The sequence below is a fragment of the Vipera ursinii genome, assembly GCF_947247035.1.
Source record: "Vipera ursinii genome assembly, chromosome: 2".
NCBI classification, from domain to species: domain Eukaryota; kingdom Metazoa; phylum Chordata; class Lepidosauria; order Squamata; family Viperidae; genus Vipera; species Vipera ursinii.
Window position 1 is genome coordinate 101203525 of NC_139513.1, and position 21284 is coordinate 101224808.

At 38.5% G+C, this 21284-nt stretch overlaps 1 protein-coding gene across 2 annotated transcripts in view; it reads right to left on the reverse strand.

Annotated features, from left to right (window-relative positions):
* Positions 1-3364: 3364 nt before the first annotated feature.
* WWC1 (WW and C2 domain containing 1) overlaps positions 3365-21284 on the reverse strand; it is a 100798-nt gene continuing 82878 nt past the window's right edge. The window contains exons 15-23 of one of the 2 annotated variants that reach the window (XM_083355386.1): positions 20521-20713; positions 19650-19802; positions 19392-19486; positions 18718-18868; positions 15049-15213; positions 12062-12154; positions 10323-10553; positions 7499-7620; positions 3365-6737 (exon numbers count right to left, since the gene is read on the reverse strand). In XM_083355386.1, coding sequence (XP_083211512.1) covers positions 6671-6737; positions 7499-7620; positions 10323-10553; positions 12062-12154; positions 15049-15213; positions 18718-18868; positions 19392-19486; positions 19650-19802; positions 20521-20713 — 1270 coding nt within the window. In that variant the 3' untranslated portion in view covers positions 3365-6670. The remainder of the gene's footprint in view (positions 6738-7498; positions 7621-10322; positions 10554-12061; positions 12155-15048; positions 15214-18717; positions 18869-19391; positions 19487-19649; positions 19803-20520; positions 20714-21284) is intronic. The other variant, XM_083355387.1, reaches the window with a different exon arrangement.

Below are 21284 nucleotides of genomic sequence, written 5' to 3' on the forward strand. Positions count from 1 at the left end.
TCAATCAATTCCAACTTTGCGAGATCTTTTTTCCCCATGGGAAGTTGAAATTGATTGATTGATTGAACCTCTTTTTTTGCACACGGTGGTGGAGGCCTAAAGTGAAAAGGTTTTATAAAACCCAGCTGAAGGACTGGGGAGACGGCGCACGTGCCCACAGAGAGGGCTCTGCGTGCCACCTGTGGCGCGCGTGCCATAGGTTCGCCACCACGGGTATAGGATCTCCTGCTTGAGCAGAGGATTGGACTAGAAGACCTCCAAGGTCCCTTCCAGTTCTATTCTGATTGATTACTTTGAATTCAATACTGCTGAATTTCCCAGATATGTCTGCTCACAATCAAAATTTGTATACTACTTTTCAGTGCACAAGATCTGTCCTTGTTGCTGTAAGGTATTTCAAAGAACTTTTGGGAAATGTGCAAGTATTGTAGCCCATACTTTAGCCCTCCCCCAATCAGCATACTGTAATATTATTACAGAGCCATAAACCAAGTCACAATACTAAGCTATTATTTCAGGGGTGTCAAACTGCCGGCCCATGGGGTGGATGCGTCACATGGAAGCAGCACCCACCCCAGCTATGGCAAGGGGAAAAAAGTTGCAACACGTCACTTGGCGAGTTTGACACCCCTGTATTATTTGAATGAGTCACAAAGGGAAAAAGGTGATGTGAGGAGCTGGGAAGTCAAGCAGTGGGCAAAGGGGCCTTTTTTACATAATGCTTCACAGTTGACGGTTGCTGAGCTTCAAAAACCATTGAGATGTATGTAGTTGCAAAATTCGAGTTTGACCTTCCTCACCATTTCTAGGAATATTTTTACTTTCCATTGCCAGTTTGTTATTTTGTTAAAAACCTTGAAGATAGTTTCTTATTTACACTTTCCTCAAGCATATTTTCCCTGTTACCATATAGAAGGAAACACTTAAATTCACAACACAGTATTGAGCAGAACTTGCATTAGGACAATCCATGTAAGGATGACCTCAAATTAGTTTCATCAATCTTCTTAAATCTAAGGTGTTTTACATAATTGCTATGCTATTAGATTATGTTTCATATATTTATATTCATTTTTGCTCTGTTTTGATAAAATATCAGGCAAGCCTCTTTCAGCATGCATGAATTTGAACTGGGGCTTAGCTTCCAAACTGCTGTGTGCCATAATCCCAGTATCTGAACATGCTACTGGAGGGTAAAACTTACAAGGAATGGTTGCTGGAATTGGGAATGTCTAGTTTAATGAAGAGAAGGAGAGGGGGGACATGATAGCAGTGTTCCAATATCTCAAGGGTTGCCACAAAGAAGAGGGAGTCAAGCTATTCTCCAAAGCACCTGAAAGCAAGACAAGAAGCAATGGATGGAAACTAACCAAAGAGAGAAGCAACCTAGAACTAAGGAGAAACTTCCTAACAGAACAATTAATCAGTGGAACAACTTACCTCCAGAAGCTGTGAATGCTCTTAACACTGGAAGAAGAAATTGGACAGCCATTTTTTTTGAAATAGTATAGGGTTTCCTGCCTGATCAGCGGGTTGGACTAGATGACCTCTACAGTCCCTTCCAACTTTTATATTATTGTTGTTGTTGTTATTATTATTATTTACAAGTAGTAGTTTCATTTTAAAGTTACAGCAAACTAGGGATAAATGTTTTGAAGTTTTCGAGTAATACCTGAAATGTAATGCAGCAGAGCGCAGAGCTTGAAATATTCTTAACATTTTCAGTATATGAAAAATACATTCACATTAACAGTTTCAACAGTTTGCCTTTTTATGTAAATGGAAGTTGTGAGATAGTTCTGGGAACAGATTGGCTCAGTCAGAATGTTGTTAAGTGCAACAGATTTAGAGGTTAGGATGAAAAGGTTCTAAGGGATGGGTTTATATGAACATTTGAACTAGATGTGGTTAGAATGAGAAGATAAATTCATTCTTCAGCTCTGGAAACCATATAGAAACCCAAGAACTTGCTTTAAGATTCTTTCTGTCTAGGAAAGTACACCGGATCAGGAAATTACAAAAGAAACTTATTACAGTGCAGAAGGATGGACAATCCTCCAGGACTATCTAAAAGTGCTAATCCAAATGCCCTTTAATGTGATTCAAAGAATATAGGTGTTCATTGATTGTATTTTAATTTATTTGTATTTTTAATTTATTTATATCCTGGGTTTGTTTTACAAATAAAAGTGGCAAACATATCCAACATATCTTTCTCTTCCTATTCTCTCCATAACAAGTACATTTTGAGGTGATTTGGGCTGAGAAAGAGTGACTGGCCCAAAGTCACCTAGCAGGCTTTCATGGCTGAGGAAGGATTTGAACTCAGTCTTCTGCTTTCTAGCCTGGTGCCTTAACTATCAGACCAAACTGGCTCTTTACTGATCATCATCGCTTCTAACAATTCAGTGCTCCTTTGCTTGTAGACGAATGTCGAACTGTGATATATATTTCCTGCTCACATCTCCATGAAAAGCAAAAATGTCAACATAATATTGTATGCATATATCAAAAGGAACAATGAAAATGATTAGGATACTAGAATAATTTTCCTACACTTAAGAAATTATGGAGCTAGAAATTTTTTTTAAAAAATGAAGCAAAGGCTAGTTGGGGAACAACCACTAGACATTAATAAGATATAAAAGAAACTGATGAAAATTACTCATTGTGTGCAAATTGTGGATTTAATTTTTTTTGGTCTTTCTTTCTCACAAAATGTTAGCTCTCAGGATTATCCAGCAGATCTAAATGCAGGAACATTCTAGTATAATAAATGTACTGCTTTACACAGTTCATGGAGAAAATCTCTTGTGTCATCGTAAGTGTCAGTAACAACCTGATGGGACATAATCAACTTCACACAATACATAATCAGAAGCTACAACATCTAGCACAATAATGGTCATAATTTGGCTACAGGACCAGTCAACTGCATGGAAGAACAGGCTGTCAGCTGCTATTTTTAAGGCCTTTTCTTATTTCCAGGATCACAGGCAGCATGCATTCACTGCCAGCTGCTAGGAAGCCATGGAGGACAAAAAGCTATTGTTCTCCTATTCATGTTTTACTCCCTTTTTTTACTGACTCTGGTTGGACACATCAGGGGTCTTCAAACTTGGCCCTTGTATGACTTGTGCACTTCAACTCCCAGAATTCCTCAGCCAACGTGCCTGGCTGAGGAATTCTGAGAGTTGAAGTGCACGTCATAAAAGGGCCAAGTATGGAGACCTCTGGTTAACATAGAATGTTGAACTAGATGGGATATTGGCTTGATCCAGCAGGAGTCTTCTTCTATTCAGATTTTTTTTAAAGTGAAGTAATAGTCTTCATCTCTTTTTATGACACTAAATTCATATCCATCAATTAACCCAATAATATATCTTTCTTTGGCCAGCCAAACTTTCATTTCCCATAAAGACCCCTCCCCCTCCATCAAATATGACTATTGCCAAGAATTCTGAGAGTTAAAGTCTGCATACCTAGATAGCTCTCAGGTCAGGGAAGGCTGCAAAGATACATTTGCAATATAAACCTCAGGCCATTATGTTTTAAAGTTGTGGAACTGTATTTTCTTTGCTTGTTTGTTTCAATCCATGTATAAACCACTGAAATCCAGTAAGAATCAATTTTGAAGAACACGTGGAAACTACTGGTGAAAAACAACTAAAGTTCTTAAATGTGTGCAGAATAAACTCTCAAGAAAAACAAGCCTTTTTAAAAACAAACATTGTTCTCAATCACAGTTGTTGGTTTCCATCATTGCATGGATCAGAAGAAGATCCACGTTTATCCGTATCTTGGTATAAACTGATATAATTTAATTATCTATATATGCACACAAAAGACACAAAGATCAGGTCGGTTAAGTTCTATCTATAACAATTTTAATGTTAATCCTAACAAAATTTAAAATATATAAATTCAATCATTTAGTGGTTGCTTATTCCAGTGTTTATACATGAAAATATATATATATACAACTCAGGAAAAATCGAGTTTTAAACCACTTGTCAACTTTACTCTTGAAGCTGCATCTTGGGCTTGTGGACCTTTAAGGCCTTTGTATTCCAATGTCCATCACTCTCTGTTCTTAAATTGCCAGCAATTAGAGACATGGGTTAATGCAAGATGTGGGCTGTTGTAGGAAGATATTTCAATTATATTCCCAAGAAAGCTAATCCCATATAGATCTTGGAGTCTCACACATTGTTATCTCTTGTCTCAAAGAAAACAATCAAATTGGAATGTATTAACATTTCTTCAAATGCTTTATGAAAAACAAAATAGACCTAGAGCTAGAAAAGTGGAGGGTTGTCCCATCCTCCAATCAATTCTTGCCAAACATCTATTTCGGGGATTGAGATACTTTCCTAAAGCAAGTAGGCTATGATTTACAGGGCAGAAAAAAAGGAATATTACAAAAAAACAACAACAACAACACCCTGACAAGTATTTTCTGCAACTGAATTCTCATTCTTGGATTGTGCATCAGCTCAAATTTTAAAACAATACCAGATCCTGCCTGAAGAGGAAAGGATGGAAGAATCAGCTTCTATAGTCCTGACTTTCCTCACATATTTATTTATTTTATTAAACTTATATACTGCCCTTCTCCCATAGGACTCAGGGCGGTTCACAAGGTTTTTTAAAACAATGCAACAAGTTACAAAAATTAAAAACAATTAAAATAATTACACTAACCTTGAAATATAACCCAATTACAATTAAAAATACAATTAAAACCCCAGTTAATACTCTTAGTCCAGGCCAGAAAGCTCAAAGAGCCAGGTCTTCAGGTCCCGGTGGAATGAGTGAAGGCCAGGGGCAGTCCTAAGCTCTACAGGCAGCTGGTTCCAAAGGGCTGGCGCACCGACAGAGAAAGCCCTCCCCCTGGGTATTGTCCGCCGGCAATCTTTTACCGCGGTACCCTGAGGAGACCCTCCCTGTGGGAGCGCACAGGACGAAGGGAGCTTGTTTTTTATTGTTTTTTTCTGTATTGAAGTCCTTAAAATTGATAATCAGCAGTTACTAATTATTAAAAAATGAGAACACACTGATTTTTTCATTGTTTTTCCCCTGAAGTGCCTAGGGAAGTTATTAATTTTTTATCATGCATTAATTATTTTTATAAATAACTCAAGGCAGCAAAAATATCTATCACTCCTTCTCCTCTTCCTATTTTCTCCACAACAAGCCTATGATTTGGACTGAGCAAGAGTGACTGGCCGAAAGTCACCAGGCCACAGCTTTCATGCCTAAGGCAGGACTAGAACTCACAGTCTCCTGGTTTCTAGCCTGGTGCCTTAAAACTAGACCAAACTGGCACTCACATGCATCTCATAGTGAGTTGACACCTAGTTCCATAACCTAACCATGTCTATCTCTACAACTATGCATGTGTACAAGTGCATACTGTATATTTAAAGATGGGCATATAAAAAATGAAAGTGCAGAGCAGAGTCCTTGGGTGTGCACAAAAAAACCCCTAACGCAATTATTAAAGTAAACAAACTGGGGGGGGGGGAATATACAAAAACTACAAGCAATGTGATTAGCTGGGTTACAAACATGATTACAGGTTTTTAAATCAAGGTGGTGTTGTAGGCTGTTTAGTTAAGGTAAAATGATTCTGGAAACTGTCCGTAGTTTTCTCAGCAGGAGCAAGACAGTGGTTTGCTGCCGTTTTCTTCTAGGATGTTGGTTTTCGATATCCAAATAGATGCTCTCGATAGCAATCAGAGAAAACCCTTTCTGATTAAATACTCCCTCACTGAAGAATGTGAACTTACTATATTTAAATTAGTTTTTTTAAAAAACAAACACAGAAAACATTTGTAGATATTAAGATAAAATTACTGGAAAGGATTTGTTTTTAGAAGCTTCTTTTGGTTGCTGCTCATTGTAAACTAGCATGATTATATGAGGATTATTTATTAAAAGAAATACAAATAATTTAAAGACAGATATAGCTTTTTAAAAATAGCTGCTGGCTCTTGATATTTTTTTCAAGCCAAATATATAGCCAGGAATGGATGTTTCCTGCAACTTTCTTTTTAAGACAGGATTCAGAGGGCTTTGGGAACTCTTACAGGATAGCGGCATAATGAAATGAAGTAACAATCTCCAGATTAAAGTGCAGTAGGCATTTAAATTCCACACCCATTTTTATGACCTAGATGGAAATGGAAGAGTTTTACAGCTCACAGAACACTCATTTTTAACTCTTGAAATGGCTTCTTTTATCCTTTATTTGATATAAAAATATTTGAATTAGCAAAACCTAGTTATATAAGAGTTGGTGTCCTGTTTTTAGAATTGTATGTCAGATTTTCAAATTCAAAATTTATTGCAGCAAAGCCTGTCCTTTTAAAAAAAGCAAAGCTGTACAAAATGTCAACATGTAAATATTATTTAAATGGCATTTTGAGCTATACTGTTTCATTTTTAAAAAATCTTTGAAAAATACATAGCTAAATATACAAACTATATGATATAGTGTAATTTTAATGCCGGCATTTGCAATGAAAAAGAAAGCAAGCTAAAAATCTGGCCCTAGAACTGGTAAAGCCATCAATGTACTAACAGTGATAATATGATATAAATAAACTTCAGTGAATGACATATACTTTTCGGAAGTGGTTTTAAGAACAAAATACTTAAATAGACATTAAACATCATCTGCTGAGAGAGCTGGGATATTTATCCTAGGTCGTGTGAAAAATGCCATCTTCTCTCTATAAATAACAAAAACATTAGTTATTATTGTAATTAAGGTTTCAGTAGTCAAAATCTGACAATAAAACCTACTATCTTTAACAATGTACAATTTCACAATATCACTTGGACTTTAAAACAACTCTGAATAAAAAAGAAGAATATCATGCAATCTTGATAATAATACATGTTACAGCATAAGGTTTACAGATCACTATGGCATAATTACTGTAATTATTAAAACATATGGTATCATAGTTATCAATATATTTAATGCATGTCATTTTCACCTGACCTCCTTGTTTATAACTTCTCTTACTCCAATAATATGAAATTATTGAAATGGACTACTGCCACAAAAGTTAAATGCTATTAAATCTCAAAGGGGTCTCAAAATTCTAATTTTTTACATAGCAAGATATGATATTTATTGTTTTCATCCTTTGGAGACAATAATTTAAAAGTGAAATACAACAATTTCAGTTACCATAAACCTGACTGTTAGCCAGAGCAATAAATAAGTATTTTAGCAAAGCCTGATCATTTTCATTTACGCTGTGAAGAATTTGCATGTAAGTTATTTCAATGAAAGCAATTTAAGTGTTGAAACAGTGCCAGGCCACTGCCGGAAAAGGAAGATGAAACTGATGCAAATATGATTACTTTGTTTCAGATATTAACGATGATGAATTGATAAGTGAATCTACATAAAGCAGTACATATTTCAAAAGGGTGCACAAAGGAAAGGATATGTGAAGAAAAAAAGATACTTTTTTCCTACCTGAATGACTGCACCTCCAGAGGTTCTTTTTGGGTCTGCCCTCGTAATCTATGCACATCTTTAGCAGCGGCCCTCATCATTTTATCAGCCTTCTGTTCATATTTACATCCAGCCTTTACGGTCTGAAAAATGAGAATGGAACCATTTATTTAAATAGGAGTGCAACAGATTCTTTCCTAACGTGACACATCTATGTATCATTAAAAGATTAAAGTAGTTTGTTTCTATGTTTGAAATGTAACAGGGAGGGCAAACATATTTATTTAGAAATGATACAAAGATTGAATGTGTGTAAATTATTTAATTGCTGCTGTTCCTCCTACCAATTCTACCACTGGGGGATTTTTTGAGGGGAGGAGGGAGAAAAAGAAAGAAATTAGTGTATTTCCTGTGAAATGTAGTATTATCAAATCTCAAGGGATTAATTTTGCCCAACTAAAAGTAAAGGGGAAAGAAGGTTGAATATAAAAATTAGAACTGGAATGCCCATCAATAGAATCTTATGAATTAATTATCTGTCATTTAATATTTGCAAAGATAGACACTTTTTTAAAGAACAAGAATTGATGACAGATGTATTTAAACTAGAGTCATATCACGGAATTTTTATGAAGAATTTTTTTTCCATAGACCATCTTTTTTTTTTGCCTCCATAAGAGGCATTAGGTCTTATTTTTGGGGGATGTCGTATTTTTTCCACTGTCTCGCCTCATGGTGGCGGCACCAACAGCCCTGTCCAGCAGGAGCCTGAGTGGCCACTGCAGGCCCACTTCTTTTGCGGCTACTTGCTACTGATCTCACGTTACTTTAGGCCTCTGTTCTCTGCAAACAGAGACCTAGATGAGATTTACAGCAAAAGGCTTTGCAAATGGAGGTAAGGGCTGAAACACTGATGCCTTCCCTCCATTTGCAAAGCCTTTTGCCATCTTTGAAAAAAGCCTCTGCAGCCAATAACGGAGCCCCTGGTTGATGTGCACATTGCCCCTGGCCTCCGTTTCACTGGGGGCAATGCACACATCAACCAGGGCTCCGTTCTTAAAGGCTTCTGGCAGTGAAGCGGAGGCTGGGGGTGACAGATACATCAACCCAGGGTTCCATTCTCAGCTGCAGAGGCCTTTCCTGAAGGCCTCTGTGAGCGAAATGGAAGCTGGGGGCAATAAGCATGAGTGGTGGCAAACGGCCGCAGAAGTGGGCCGGTGGTGGCCATGTGGGCTCCTGCTGGACAGGGCTGTTGGTACCGCATTGGAGGCCTGTCTGCAGGGGCCCTGAGGTAAGCAAGTGCGGGGCGCGTGGGACAGATCCAACCCCTCCCCCACCTGCCTCGCCTCACCTCATGGCAGCAGCACCACAAACAAGCAGATGGCGCTGTGCAGGCTCTTAACTAGGGCTTATTTCGGGGGTAGAGCTTATATTAGGCGCACAAGTAAAAATGAGGCTAGAGCTTATTTTCAGGATGTCTTATTTTGGGGGAAAACATGGTTCATATTACTGTGTGTAGTATATGTATGATATCCCATATATGTTATAGAATAATCTTACAAACATTGGAATATACATTAACAGTTTATATTGCAACAGAGTATTACATATAATAAAACCTTGTTTAAATGGAATAATTGGATCAAGTGACTATCGTTATTCACAAATATCCAGTAAAATATATCATCATGGCAATTTATATAATTTCTGTGATGTAAATTGCACAAATTACTTCATTTGCATCAATTTGTATCATTTGAATAAATGACTAACTGATGTAACAATATAATTTTCATAATTTATGTAATTTTACTATAAAACATATGACAATCACCATGGAAATTGGGACCGTTACACACAAAATCAGGGTGGATTATATCAAGATTTCAGTCTAAATACATATAACTTTATTAGCTAGCAATAGAATTTCACATTATTTTAAAAAAGCATTTAATTTTACCTGTATCTAAATCAGGTTTTGGGCAATATCTCAAGACAGAATTTAGTACACATTTGTATTTTATTAAAAAAAATCAACCCCAGATTCATCTAAAGTTACTGAATACAGAAGTGGGCAGGTTTTAGGTCCATGACAGCTGCACTTTGGGGGAGAGAGAATTATTACCAGAGAATAGAGATGACATTAGAATGTCATTACTGAAGTAGTGTTTTTCCTCTGCTTTCCTCTCCTTTGGGGAAGAAACAAGTTATACACCCAATATCTTATGCCACTTGCCTTAAATTGTCATGTCAGTGATTTGGCACTCAGTGGAATCCCAGGTGGTATAGAATACAAATTGCAAGCTTTTTACCCACCCTCCCTGACTTAGTTGCTTCAAATTTGACAGCTGTCAGGAATATTTGTCATACGAAGGTCAAACGAAGAGCCATGGTGGCACAGTGGTTAGAATGCAGTACTGCAGGCTAGTTCTCACTGCCAGCAGCTCCGCAGTTGGATTCTCAGCAGCTCAAGATTGATTCAGCCTTCCATCCTTCCGAGGTTGGTAAAATGGGGACCCAGATTGTTGGGGGCAATAAGCGGACTCTGCAAACCTCTTAGAGAGGGCTGTTAAGCACTAGGAAGCAATATACAAGTCTAAGTGCTATTGCTATTATTCAGCTTTCAAGGAGATATGGCATTAGTGTGTGACACGCTGCCTTGCACAGAAGTCAGAATGCGGACAACTTCCAAGCCTAACAAAATATATTTTAACTCCCATTAGAATAAAGTGGTCCCATAACAATTAATAAGAAGTATTTTTCTTTTCAGAAATCACTTTTGGATTGTACCGTCATTTAGAGAACTGGAAAATAAAGATCAATTTTTAGCCTTAAGAATACTTGCCTTCTTCTCTACCAGTCTCATTAACATCCTGAAATGCTCATTTTCATCTATGCATCTGGGTAACTCTTTTTCTCCTTGACTTTGAGCTTGCTCTAACTGTTCCTTTAGCTGTTTGAGGACAGAAATCTCTTGCAGCAACTGACTATGCCAGGTCTTTGATGCCTGCAGATCTAATTCCAGGTCAAGAGAAGTACGGATCAAACGCTCGGGTCCAAGAGTTTTAACGGAAGACTGAAAAAAAACAACAACACAACAATATTATTTAAATATATTAAAACTCCAAATTGGTGTCTGTACCTAGGCAATCTTATCTGATCTCAAAAAGCTAAGCAGATCAGACCAGATAGGACCCCACCAGGAAATATGGTTGAAATAACAGGGTATGAAACAATATGACTGATAACATTCTGGAAAATAAGACCATTACAAATCTCTTCCAGACTGTTGCTAAACATTCCTATGTGTATACAGGATGTCCATAAAGTCACCAGGAGTCAAGCTTAATTCAAAGGAAACATTGTACATTTTACATATTAACTAATTATAAAAAAAAGGTAAAGGTTCCCCCGCACATGCGTGCTAGTCGTTTCCGACTCTAGGGGCCGGTGCTCATCTCCGTTTCAAAGCCGAAGAGCCAGCGCTTGTCCGAGGACGTCTCCGTGGTCATGTGGCCGGCATGACTAGACACCAAAGGCGCACGGAACGCTGTTACCTTCCCACCGTAGTGGTCCCTATTTTTCTACTTGCATTTTTACATGCTTTCGAACTGCTAGGTTGGCAGAAGCTAGGATGAGTAACAGGCGCTCACTATGCTACGTGGCACTCGGGATTCGACCCGCCAAACTGCCGACCTTCTGATCGACAAGCTCAGCGTCCTAACCCACTGAGCCACCGCATCCCTTATTAACTAATTAATCTCACCACTAAACAGTTTTTTTGATGAAAAATTCTTCAAACTTACATAAACTACAATAACTTTCTAGTACTATTACTACTTATCTTATGTCCGGTCAGAACTTGAAAATAACATTTAACGTAGCACAGTATTTAAACAAAATGATCCAGTTAAGATCTGCATATGTGGGACTGATTGGGGTAGATTGCAAGGGCGACTCCGAAATATAATGTTATCATATTTTATCTATATCTTAACTTTGTATTTTATTACTATTTCATCTTAAATTGTATTTTATTTTAATTCCATTTTAAATTGTATTTTATCAAATTCCATTTTGGATTGCTTTTACCAAGTTTTGGTGACGGTTTGTTGCTGGAACTTTGCACTTTGATATGGCCCAAGGGCTAATCAATAAAGTTGTTGTTGTAGTAGTAGTATTAGATAACTACAACAGATTTTTTTTGCACAGAAATAGAAACTGCAAACCATAGAAATTCTTCATTGACAGAAAATTATGTTTCTTCATAGAAATATAAAGACATATAAATCATCTTTCTATGTTGTGAAAATCTAAAAAGCCACCTTATTTTTACATCACAATTATTTTTCATTACTTTCAATTTATACGGCTTTAAGTAACAATTCTTATTATAATTTATAATATTGAAATTTTACTTAGTTTAAGCACTGTTGTACTTTATGCTGCCTGAAGCCTCCAGGACATAAAAAAAATTATGTTCATTAGTCTTATTAACCAAGCAACTAACTGATCAGCTAATTAAAAATAGAGAGAAAGAAACATTAACATAAAAACTGGACAATATATAAGAATATTATTTACCCTTTTCATTCTGACACTTCGTCTCTCAACAGCATTCCGAACAAAAGGAGGTTTCTTAGATAGTGTTGAACTATCACTATCACTACGATTAAGCTGGGGGAAAAAACAGGGAAAAAAATCATTGATGGTAGATACTGTCTCAAGAATGGAAGAATGTGTCCCAAGGTCACGTGATTTCTGGTGCAAAGTGCAGCGGCACGGACACTCTTGGGAGCCTCCCGATACTCCCATATCACACCTCTCCTCCGTGCGCTGCACTGGCTTCCGGTTGCCTTCCGAGTGAAGTTCAAGGTGCTAACAATGACATACAAAGCCCTACATGGCATGGGTCCGGACTACCTACGGGAGCACCTTATGCCAATGTCAGCACCCCACCGTCCTGTGCGCTCCCACAGAGAGGGCCTCCTCAGGGTGCCACCACTCAAGGAATGTCGGCTGGTGGCCCCCAGGGGGAGGGCATTCTCAGTGGGTGCGCCGGCCCTCTGGAACAGTTTACCAACCGAAATCCGGATGGCCCCCGACCTCCGTACCTTCCGTCGCGACTTAAAAACTTTCCTGTTCCAGCAGTCCGGCCTGGCATGATAGCGTTAATTGGGGTCCCAGTTTGTTTTCACTATTGTTTTTATTACTTTTTATTGTTCATCTGTATACCTTCCTTCCTCTGTACACCGCCCCGAGTCCCTCGGGAGAAGGGCGGTTTATAAAAACTAATAAATAAATAAATAAATAAATAAAATCAATTGGGAAGCCAGACTCATTTAACAACTGGGTTACTAACTTATCAACTGTAGTGATTCACTTAACAAATGTGGCAAGAAAGGTCGTAAAATGGGGGCAAAGCTCACTTAACAGATGCCTCACTTAATAACGTAAAATTTGGGCTCAATTGTGGTTGGAACCCGAGGACTACCTGTCTTCCATCACACTGTGATTTCAAGGGCCTCTGGCTGCTGGTGATCAATCCAATAAATACATATTTTAAAGAAATCTGCCTCTCAATAGAATATCTTAAATTTCAGCTTGTCATTTATAGCAAAATCACTCAAATATTGGAAGTTTAAAATTTTTATTCTTTATGTAACTACCCAAAGGAACAAAAAGACGGTCTCTTTGATATTTTTTTTCCTATAACCCTGGGAAGAGCTGCTTACTTATGAGTTATTTCTTCCAAGTGTCCTTTAGATATCCAGGGTGCTAAGTAATGCTAAGTAACGCATTCTTCTTGCAAAGCTATTGAACATGTTAGAGAAACAGCATTTAAGTTTGACAGCAGCATTTTCGCTATTTTGTGCCAGATAGGTAAGTAAACTGAGATATACTGAACGATTTTCTTCATTTCTTGTTTGCTGTACTGAACTATTCATCTATCATGCTATGCCTGGATACCTTGTCATGTGTCATTTATTCTGTGGATTGATGCCAAAAGGTCTACTTTAAAAAACAACAAGATGACAAAATGGTATAGCCTACTGTTTAGATTTGCCACTAATCAAAGAGAAACTGGATAGCTAAAAATCCTGAGGGTATCAGAATTTGTGAGTAATAACTTTATTTATTTAACGTATTTGTATGCTGCTGCAATAAAAAATGACTCTCAGTGGCACACATAAAAGAGACCTCTTGGGTGCCTTCAGCAATTAATGTGCTGTAGGAACCCAATATTCTTCAGCAGAACCAGTCCATCTTTCAGGAAAGGAACTTCTTGGCAGTGTTTTCTGTCTTTGCTTCTTAAACCAAGGCTAAAGAGAGTTTATTTATAGTCATACCTGCTCTTGTCTCCTGGTTCTAATTAATTATAAATAAGCATTTTATCAAAAAATGCAAACCTCTGCAGACATAGCTGCAATGCACTGGATTCATTCATGCTTGGTTGCATTATAGGCTGTACTTGAAATCACAGCGATCTTTACTTTCAGATTCCCCTTACATTCTTTCTCCTTTCTTTCTATAAAAGTCACCACACTTGATTCATAACTGAGCAGCAATTAAACTGGCAGAATATACAACATAGAAAAAAAAACAATATGGTAATATTTATGGTGAGCAACTACATCTGAATTCTAGTAGGGTTGGGCAATTAGGAAGTTTAGTATTCTTGATACATAGGAGCTACGGTTTATCAAACAAACTTACACTGTAATACTACACGGTATATATAATCTTTATCTTTATCTTTATTAGACTTACATACCGCCCTTCTCCCGTAGGACTCAGGGCGGTTCACAAGGTTTTTAAAATAACAATACAACAATTACAAAAATTAAGAACAGTTAAAATGATTACATTTAAACCTTGAATAAATATAAAACCCCAGTTAAAATCCAATTAAAACCCCAATTAATACTCTCAGTCCAGGCCTTACAAGCAATACATTTTTTCATTGAAATTTATCACATATCTACAGAACTATTTGAACTGTGAGCATAGCTCTAAAACAGCAGAAAATGGAATTTGGGACTGAAACATACCCTGAAATAAAAGCATTTTTATTCATACAAACTTTAAATTCATGCAAGTTCAAAAAGCTGGACATGTGCAGGGATGTGAATGTGTAAGAGAGATGGGTTTAGAAAACAAAACAAGTACATTATTTTCACTCACATTGTAACAACTCTTCTATTACATGTCTACTCAATTTGAAAGAGATTAAAATTATATTAAGGGAAATTGAAATTCTATGCGAAAATATACTAGCAACTTCTCACACACATCTAAGTGGGGGGGGGGTTAACATTTTTCACTTGTGTTTGAACTACTTGCTTAGCCTGAGGGGAGTTGGTATGTCAAAAGATTTTAATGATTTTTGAACAGCATTTTTATCTACTGAAAATCCCAAACTCATATCAAAAATTATCAAAGGAGATTCCAGAAAAGAAAATGTACTTCATAAAGTGTCTAATGTAATGTTAATTAAGTTAACTACTAGTTGTCTATTTGCAGAGGAGAGAGAATGAAGAAATAAATACAATGAATTCTGTTTTCCTTACCCGACACACATACTGGCTTTGTGGTCCTGGAGAAAAAGTTTTGGAACGGATGATAGTGCTGCCTCTAACAAAAGGTGTTTGTAAAGGATTAGGTGTTCTTTTATCTTTTGGACGAACTACTAGAGAAGACTGCATAAGACTATCTGTGTTGGTCTCTTTATCCACCTGGAAGTCAAAGATATATCAATGTAGTTTTCCTTCCTGATATACTTTCAGCCTGCTTTGCTATAAGAAGAACATTGGACTGAATTGTATGATATTTCTTTTCAGTGCTTATACTACATATAAAAAATACACAGCAACACAATGAGTTCTTCGGCACAGGCCATTAACTCTGAACTAGCAATGCATAAGCAAATTGATGTATAGGGCACAAACAATTTCATCCTCAGCTCACCCCATCCTACTGTTGAGGCAGCATTTACCTGTTCTGCTTCTAAAGTGGTATTTTTTTTCAACTTTTGCAAAACAAGTGTCATGGTTCTGATGAGGAGACCAACAAATCAGAACTCTGAAGCTAGAGATTTCCTCAAAGAACATGCTTATTTGGTTACAAAATATTGGCACAGTCAAAAGTGAAACCAAGTCTGAAATCCCCACCAAAGAGTCACACTATTACAAAGTCAAACTTCCCACCCCAGCACTATGCAATCAGCTAGGTTCCCCAACACAATAATTTGGTGGGCTTTCTAACAAAATGCCCAACCCGCTAAACTAACTGAGAGAATGACCTTGATTTCCACGGGAACCAGAATTGTTTAGACTAGCAAAAATATTCCACACACCTCTCCCTTTCTTGTGGCAACCTAGAACGAGCAAGATGGCTTCAGCCAGGTTTGTTGTAGAGCTGACAACCAGCTGTATAATGTGGTCCATTTGTGTTGCCTTGTTTGGGGGTAAGTTTAAAGGAAAGGTTCTACCCTGCTCCCAACAGCCATCTGAGGCTGCTGTTGGCACACTCACACCCCCCTAATGGTTTTTAGGGCTATGTGCTCTCCCATTATGCCATGCAGCCATCTCTTCTCTTGCCAACCCTGACAAACCCAGCAACAACATTTGGAGGAATGACAGGAAAAGTGTGTTTATGTCATGGAGAAATGTCATTCTTTAGATAGCTATGGGGGAATGCAGCACTTTCCTCCCTGAGGAAATCACCATTGACCCCATAGGTAAAGAGAGAAAAGTCTCACTTCCCTCCTTTTTTCTTACTGTGCTTTGAATGCACCTGAGGCAAGTGAAGTCAAGGGGGAGAAGAAAAGAGGGCCAGGTTTCTTCTCTCTTCCCATGTCCATTACCACACATCGCAGAACAATGGAGGAAAGAACAATGGAGAACCACTCCTTTGGTTCCAATTCTCCAAAACCACAGAGAAATCACTCAACTCAGTGGGCTAAAACAACAGGCAACATAAAACTGCTGGAACTTCTTTGTCAATAACTGGCATCAAACAAGGTATTACTGCACCATGGATTTCTTCACTCTCTGTTTCTCTTGTGGACAGAATGTTTATTCTGCTTCATTGCTAAAACAGACTAAGGACTGAAAGGGCACCATATTTTTCTGCTGAACAACCAACTTTAGTGACTCATACTGAAAGTCAATGGAACCTCTATATATGCATAAATTCTTGTAAATTTTATTTGAAGAGGAAAACCATTTTCATCTATGTCAACTAACTAATATATGAATATGCAAATCATTTTAATATAATTAAATATTTTAATGAATAATTATCTTGGATTTGATTTTGGCCTACAGAATTTAGTTACTTTGGAAACGGGTTCTACCGCCAGTCAGTTGTTGAACACAGATTCTACTATGTATAAGCAAGCACCACTAAGTAGCTTGTTTGTGCAAATTTTATGTTGTGCAACTGTTACAATAATATAAGATAATGATAGTGATAGAAAAGGAATCTTTAGTTGAAAACAGAGCTAAAAGAGTTGCGTTCTAATGAAATGCATCCAAACAAGAAAACAGAAACATTATAGCAGACATGTCAAACACAAGGCCCGGGGGCCAGATCCGGCCCGTGAAGTGGTTTCATGTGGCCCACGAAGCCATCCTGGAAACAGTGAGGGAACGGCCCCCGCTGCCTTGGCTCCGGCCCAGGCCGGCCAGGAGCCAATGTACAATTTTGTGGTGGTCATCTATGCTGAAATACATTCAGTCTTAGCTCCACAAGGTCATCTGGAAACAGTGAGGGACCGGCTCCTGGCGCGTTGGCCCTGCCCCCTGGGTGCACACTTGGGAGGTATCACCCTTTGTGAGGAATGAAGAAATGCACCATCGCCTGGAAGTGGCCAGCACATGGCCCTGCCTACTTCGGGCAGGCTAGGGGCTGGGCAGCATTGTGCTTCTCTTCAGATTTGTGCCACCGGCTCAGCCTCTCGGCGCTGTGAGGAGAGGGCCATGTGTTGGCCACTTCCAGGCGATGGTGCATTTCTTCATTCCTCATGAAGGATGACACTTCCCCAGCTGCGTTTCTTGCCTATTTTTTTCCCTCCCTCATCTCAAATATTTTCCCATCACTGTTCTTAGGAAGGAAGGAAGGAAGGAAGGAAGGAAGGAAGGAAGGAAGGAAGGAAGGAAGGAAGGAAGGAAGGAGAGGGAGGGTCTGAGGGAAGTCCTGCCTTAGTCCTTCCCTGCTGCCCTTTCACCATCCCCTTGCCCCCTCCTCCTGGCCTAACCTGGGTGGTCTCCCATCCTATTGCTAAGGAAGCTTTCGATTCAAAGCCAGGTCTCCTCACATAGAGAGGAAGTGGGCCTTGACATTGCCCTCATACCCATCATGAGCAACCTGGCTAAGGAGAGCAAGCACTGCAGCTGGGCACCCTCTTGGGGAAGTGGGGGTGGGCTTAGTGCTGCGGGTGCTTGAGGGCTAGGCTGGGCATTTGACCTCCGCACCACCGTCCAGCCCCCCCCCACACACATGGCCTGAGAGGATCAGTGAGGCTCCTCCAGTGGACCATGCCTTGGCACTTGCCCCAGTTCCATCTCCTTCTGCCAGAGACCCTCAGATCTGTCCCACTCCTGCCCAGCCCCCAAAGGCACCCTTGATGCGAATGATGTAGAGCTGGCCATGCCCACACAGTAGGCCATACCCACTCCAGCCATGCCCAACCAGTAGGCCATGCCCACCCTGGCCACACCCATCTGGCCCCTCAAGGGTAACCGCAATGCTGATGCGGCCCTCAATGAAATTGAGTTTGACACCCCTGCATTATAGCTCCTTTAAAACTTTCACATTGCCACTTTTTAATAATAGATTTCACTATCAAATTCTGGCAGCAGTGTAGAAGAAGCTGGTGTGATTTTCCATATCTGTTTATTGGGAAGTTACATAGGTCTATTTGGGCAAAAAAAAAAAAATTGAGACTAGCATCAAGCCAAGAGCTTGAGATTTAAGCCAGTCTTAATATAATCACTGGGAGAGAGCCATGACAGGGTTGCAAAAGCAACTAATTCGCCAATGATATTTGAAGGCTATCATGAAAAACAAAACAAACTTCAGCAATATTGATTCATGAGCCTAGTGAAGAGTGTAAATTCAAGACAGCTTGTCAGAAATGAAACAAGGGGACTGCAGCAAGGGCATGATGCTTAAGGCAGCTTGTCCTTCTGCTCGCTGGCTTTCAAGGGATTCTGCTTTCATTATACATTCTTTACCTTGATGGTTGTTGACTCAGCCTGCAACAAAGGTAGCAAGTTCTCTTCAGTGGCCCACACAGTCCTTCTGCCATAAAATCCCTCCTCTGCTTCAGTCTCACCATTTTCAGTTTCACTGTTACCATCCTGTTCAGCATCTCCCTTATATTGCCTGCAAAAATGAGCAAAGTTCACTCTAAATTACAGCATATAGGAATTTTGTCAAAACTATTCTATTCACAGACACTGTGGTAAAGAAAACATCAAAGCATCACGTGATGAAATTAAGCAACTTGACAATATGCTTGAATTAGAAGATCTAAAGCAGTGAGAGCTGTAGAAAGTCTTCTCAACGTGAACGGAGGAGATATCAGGAGATGTGTGTCACCAAAATACATGAATTTGAAAATATAAAATGAAATTTGCATTTGTATCAAAATATTGTTCAGCTGTTGCATGTGTTAGGAGTAGATCATGTTCCAAAGATTAGTGTGTGTTTAAAGATGCCAATTTTAATACTGAAATGTCAATACTTAAAACTTTTTAATACAGCAATTTTCTCTAAAGAATTACTTCAATGTTCAATGCCTATATATTGAAAAATTGCTGTAGAGGGGGATTAGATTATATCCTTTATTCGATCCTGTCATTGTAAAAAGAATCATGGACTCCCATTATTGCACCATACGACTCACCAGGTTTCATCAGTAAGTAAAGTACTTTCTCCTAGTTTTTTCTCTACTGCCTCAAGTTCAACAACGGTTTGTTCCAGCAATGCCGATACAGAGTCCTGTGGGAAATGGGTTAACAGCATTAAACAATATTACCCTCAGTGTCTGAAGGTTTACCGAAGACTATCATTATTCAATAAAACAAAACAAATACTGTAGAGTGGCAATGAGGCTTGGTCTCCTGCAGTTTGTGCAAAAACACCTTTAATTATTATTTTTTACCATTTTATCAGTGCAGAGTAGCTCAGAACAAGTATCCTCTTGCTTATTTTCACAACTATGCCTTTGTAGATATTTGTAGCTGAGGAGGTTGTACCAGCGCAGTGACCTTTCCCCTGATCTGCAGATCTCTGCAAGGCTAATTTGTGCACCTCCCTACAGTAAAAAGAAAACAAAATACATTGATGAATACCTTCAGGCCATTCAAAGAGTTTGAGTCACAGATGCTAGGATAAATGCGTGATCGTGGGCAGTGTACATAATTTACCCTCGCTTTACATTTACACACTAGGTAATAGCGCAAAACAATGTTCAGTTGAGGCAACTGTGCAAGTGGTGTTGCATGCAGTCCTCAACTTGCAACCGTTTGTTTAGTGACCATTCAAAGCTAAAAAGGCACTGAAAAAGAGTGAATTATGAATGATCCTCACAGTTACAACCATTGCAGCATCCCTGAGGTTATGTGATCAAAATTTGGGAGTTTGGCAACCAGCATGTATTTATGATGGTTGCCATGCCCTGGGGTCATGTGATCACCCTTTGCAACCTTCTCAGCTGGCTTCTGACAAGCAAAATCAATGGGAGAAGCTGGATTTGATTAATCATTTAACAACTTGATCATTGAACAATTGCAGTGATTTGCTTTACAACTGTGACAAAAAAGGTCATAAAATTAGGCATGACCCACTTAACAACCATCTTGCTTAACAATTCTGGTCCCAATTACGATTGTAAGTCGAGAACTATCTTTATTCTTTACTACCTTTATTCTGATGCAAGTGCTGCTCACATTCAGGAAAGGTGATGCTCTGCTCTCCCATATTGTGAGGGCACCACAATGAAGAAGATAACAATATCACATAGAAGGACTAACCAAGCATTCTTCAAGATGGAAGTTATCTAAAGTGCAGACATCAATCCTTAGTGTCTTCTGTCGTAAAACTGAATGAGGGATTGTAACGCAAAATAATTCATTGTATATGAGATTGTCTGATGCGTCCACGAGTCTTGTACGGAACAAACAGCTTGTACTTTCAGATGAAGGGAGAACAGCCACACGAATGCTCCTGTTGGAAATGATCTTAAATAAGGATTACTTACTCTACAAGCTCACTGTATACGTGAATATTACTACAACTATCAGTTTAACACATTTTTGAATAATTCTTTAGATAACTATTTTTCAACTTCCATTTGTTCCTATAAGTCTGCGATTGGGACAGATATTAATATAAAAATCATGATAGATTTCAGAAGATCAATTATGTAAAAAAGCTAGAAATTATGGATGGCAGAACTTGACATAGTTTAGAGTAGAATATACAATCATTTCAGTGCTTGGTTTGATCCCTTTTTCTCTCTTTACACAGACATAATGAAAAATGGACAGAGAATTAAAACAAGTCCCGGTATAGCTTATCAATTTGTCATAGTTTTTTTTTAAACAAGTTCCCACTTGTGTTCTATGTTAAAATATAGTAGTTATTCAACTGCCAAGAACTATTTATTATTACTATCTTGTAACAGAGAAAAACATTTATAGATGGGACAGAATCAGAAAATGCCCAGATAATCTGTTATACCTCTTAGTAAACTTTGTTCATGCAGAATCTTGATAAGATTTAATTTGCAGTTACA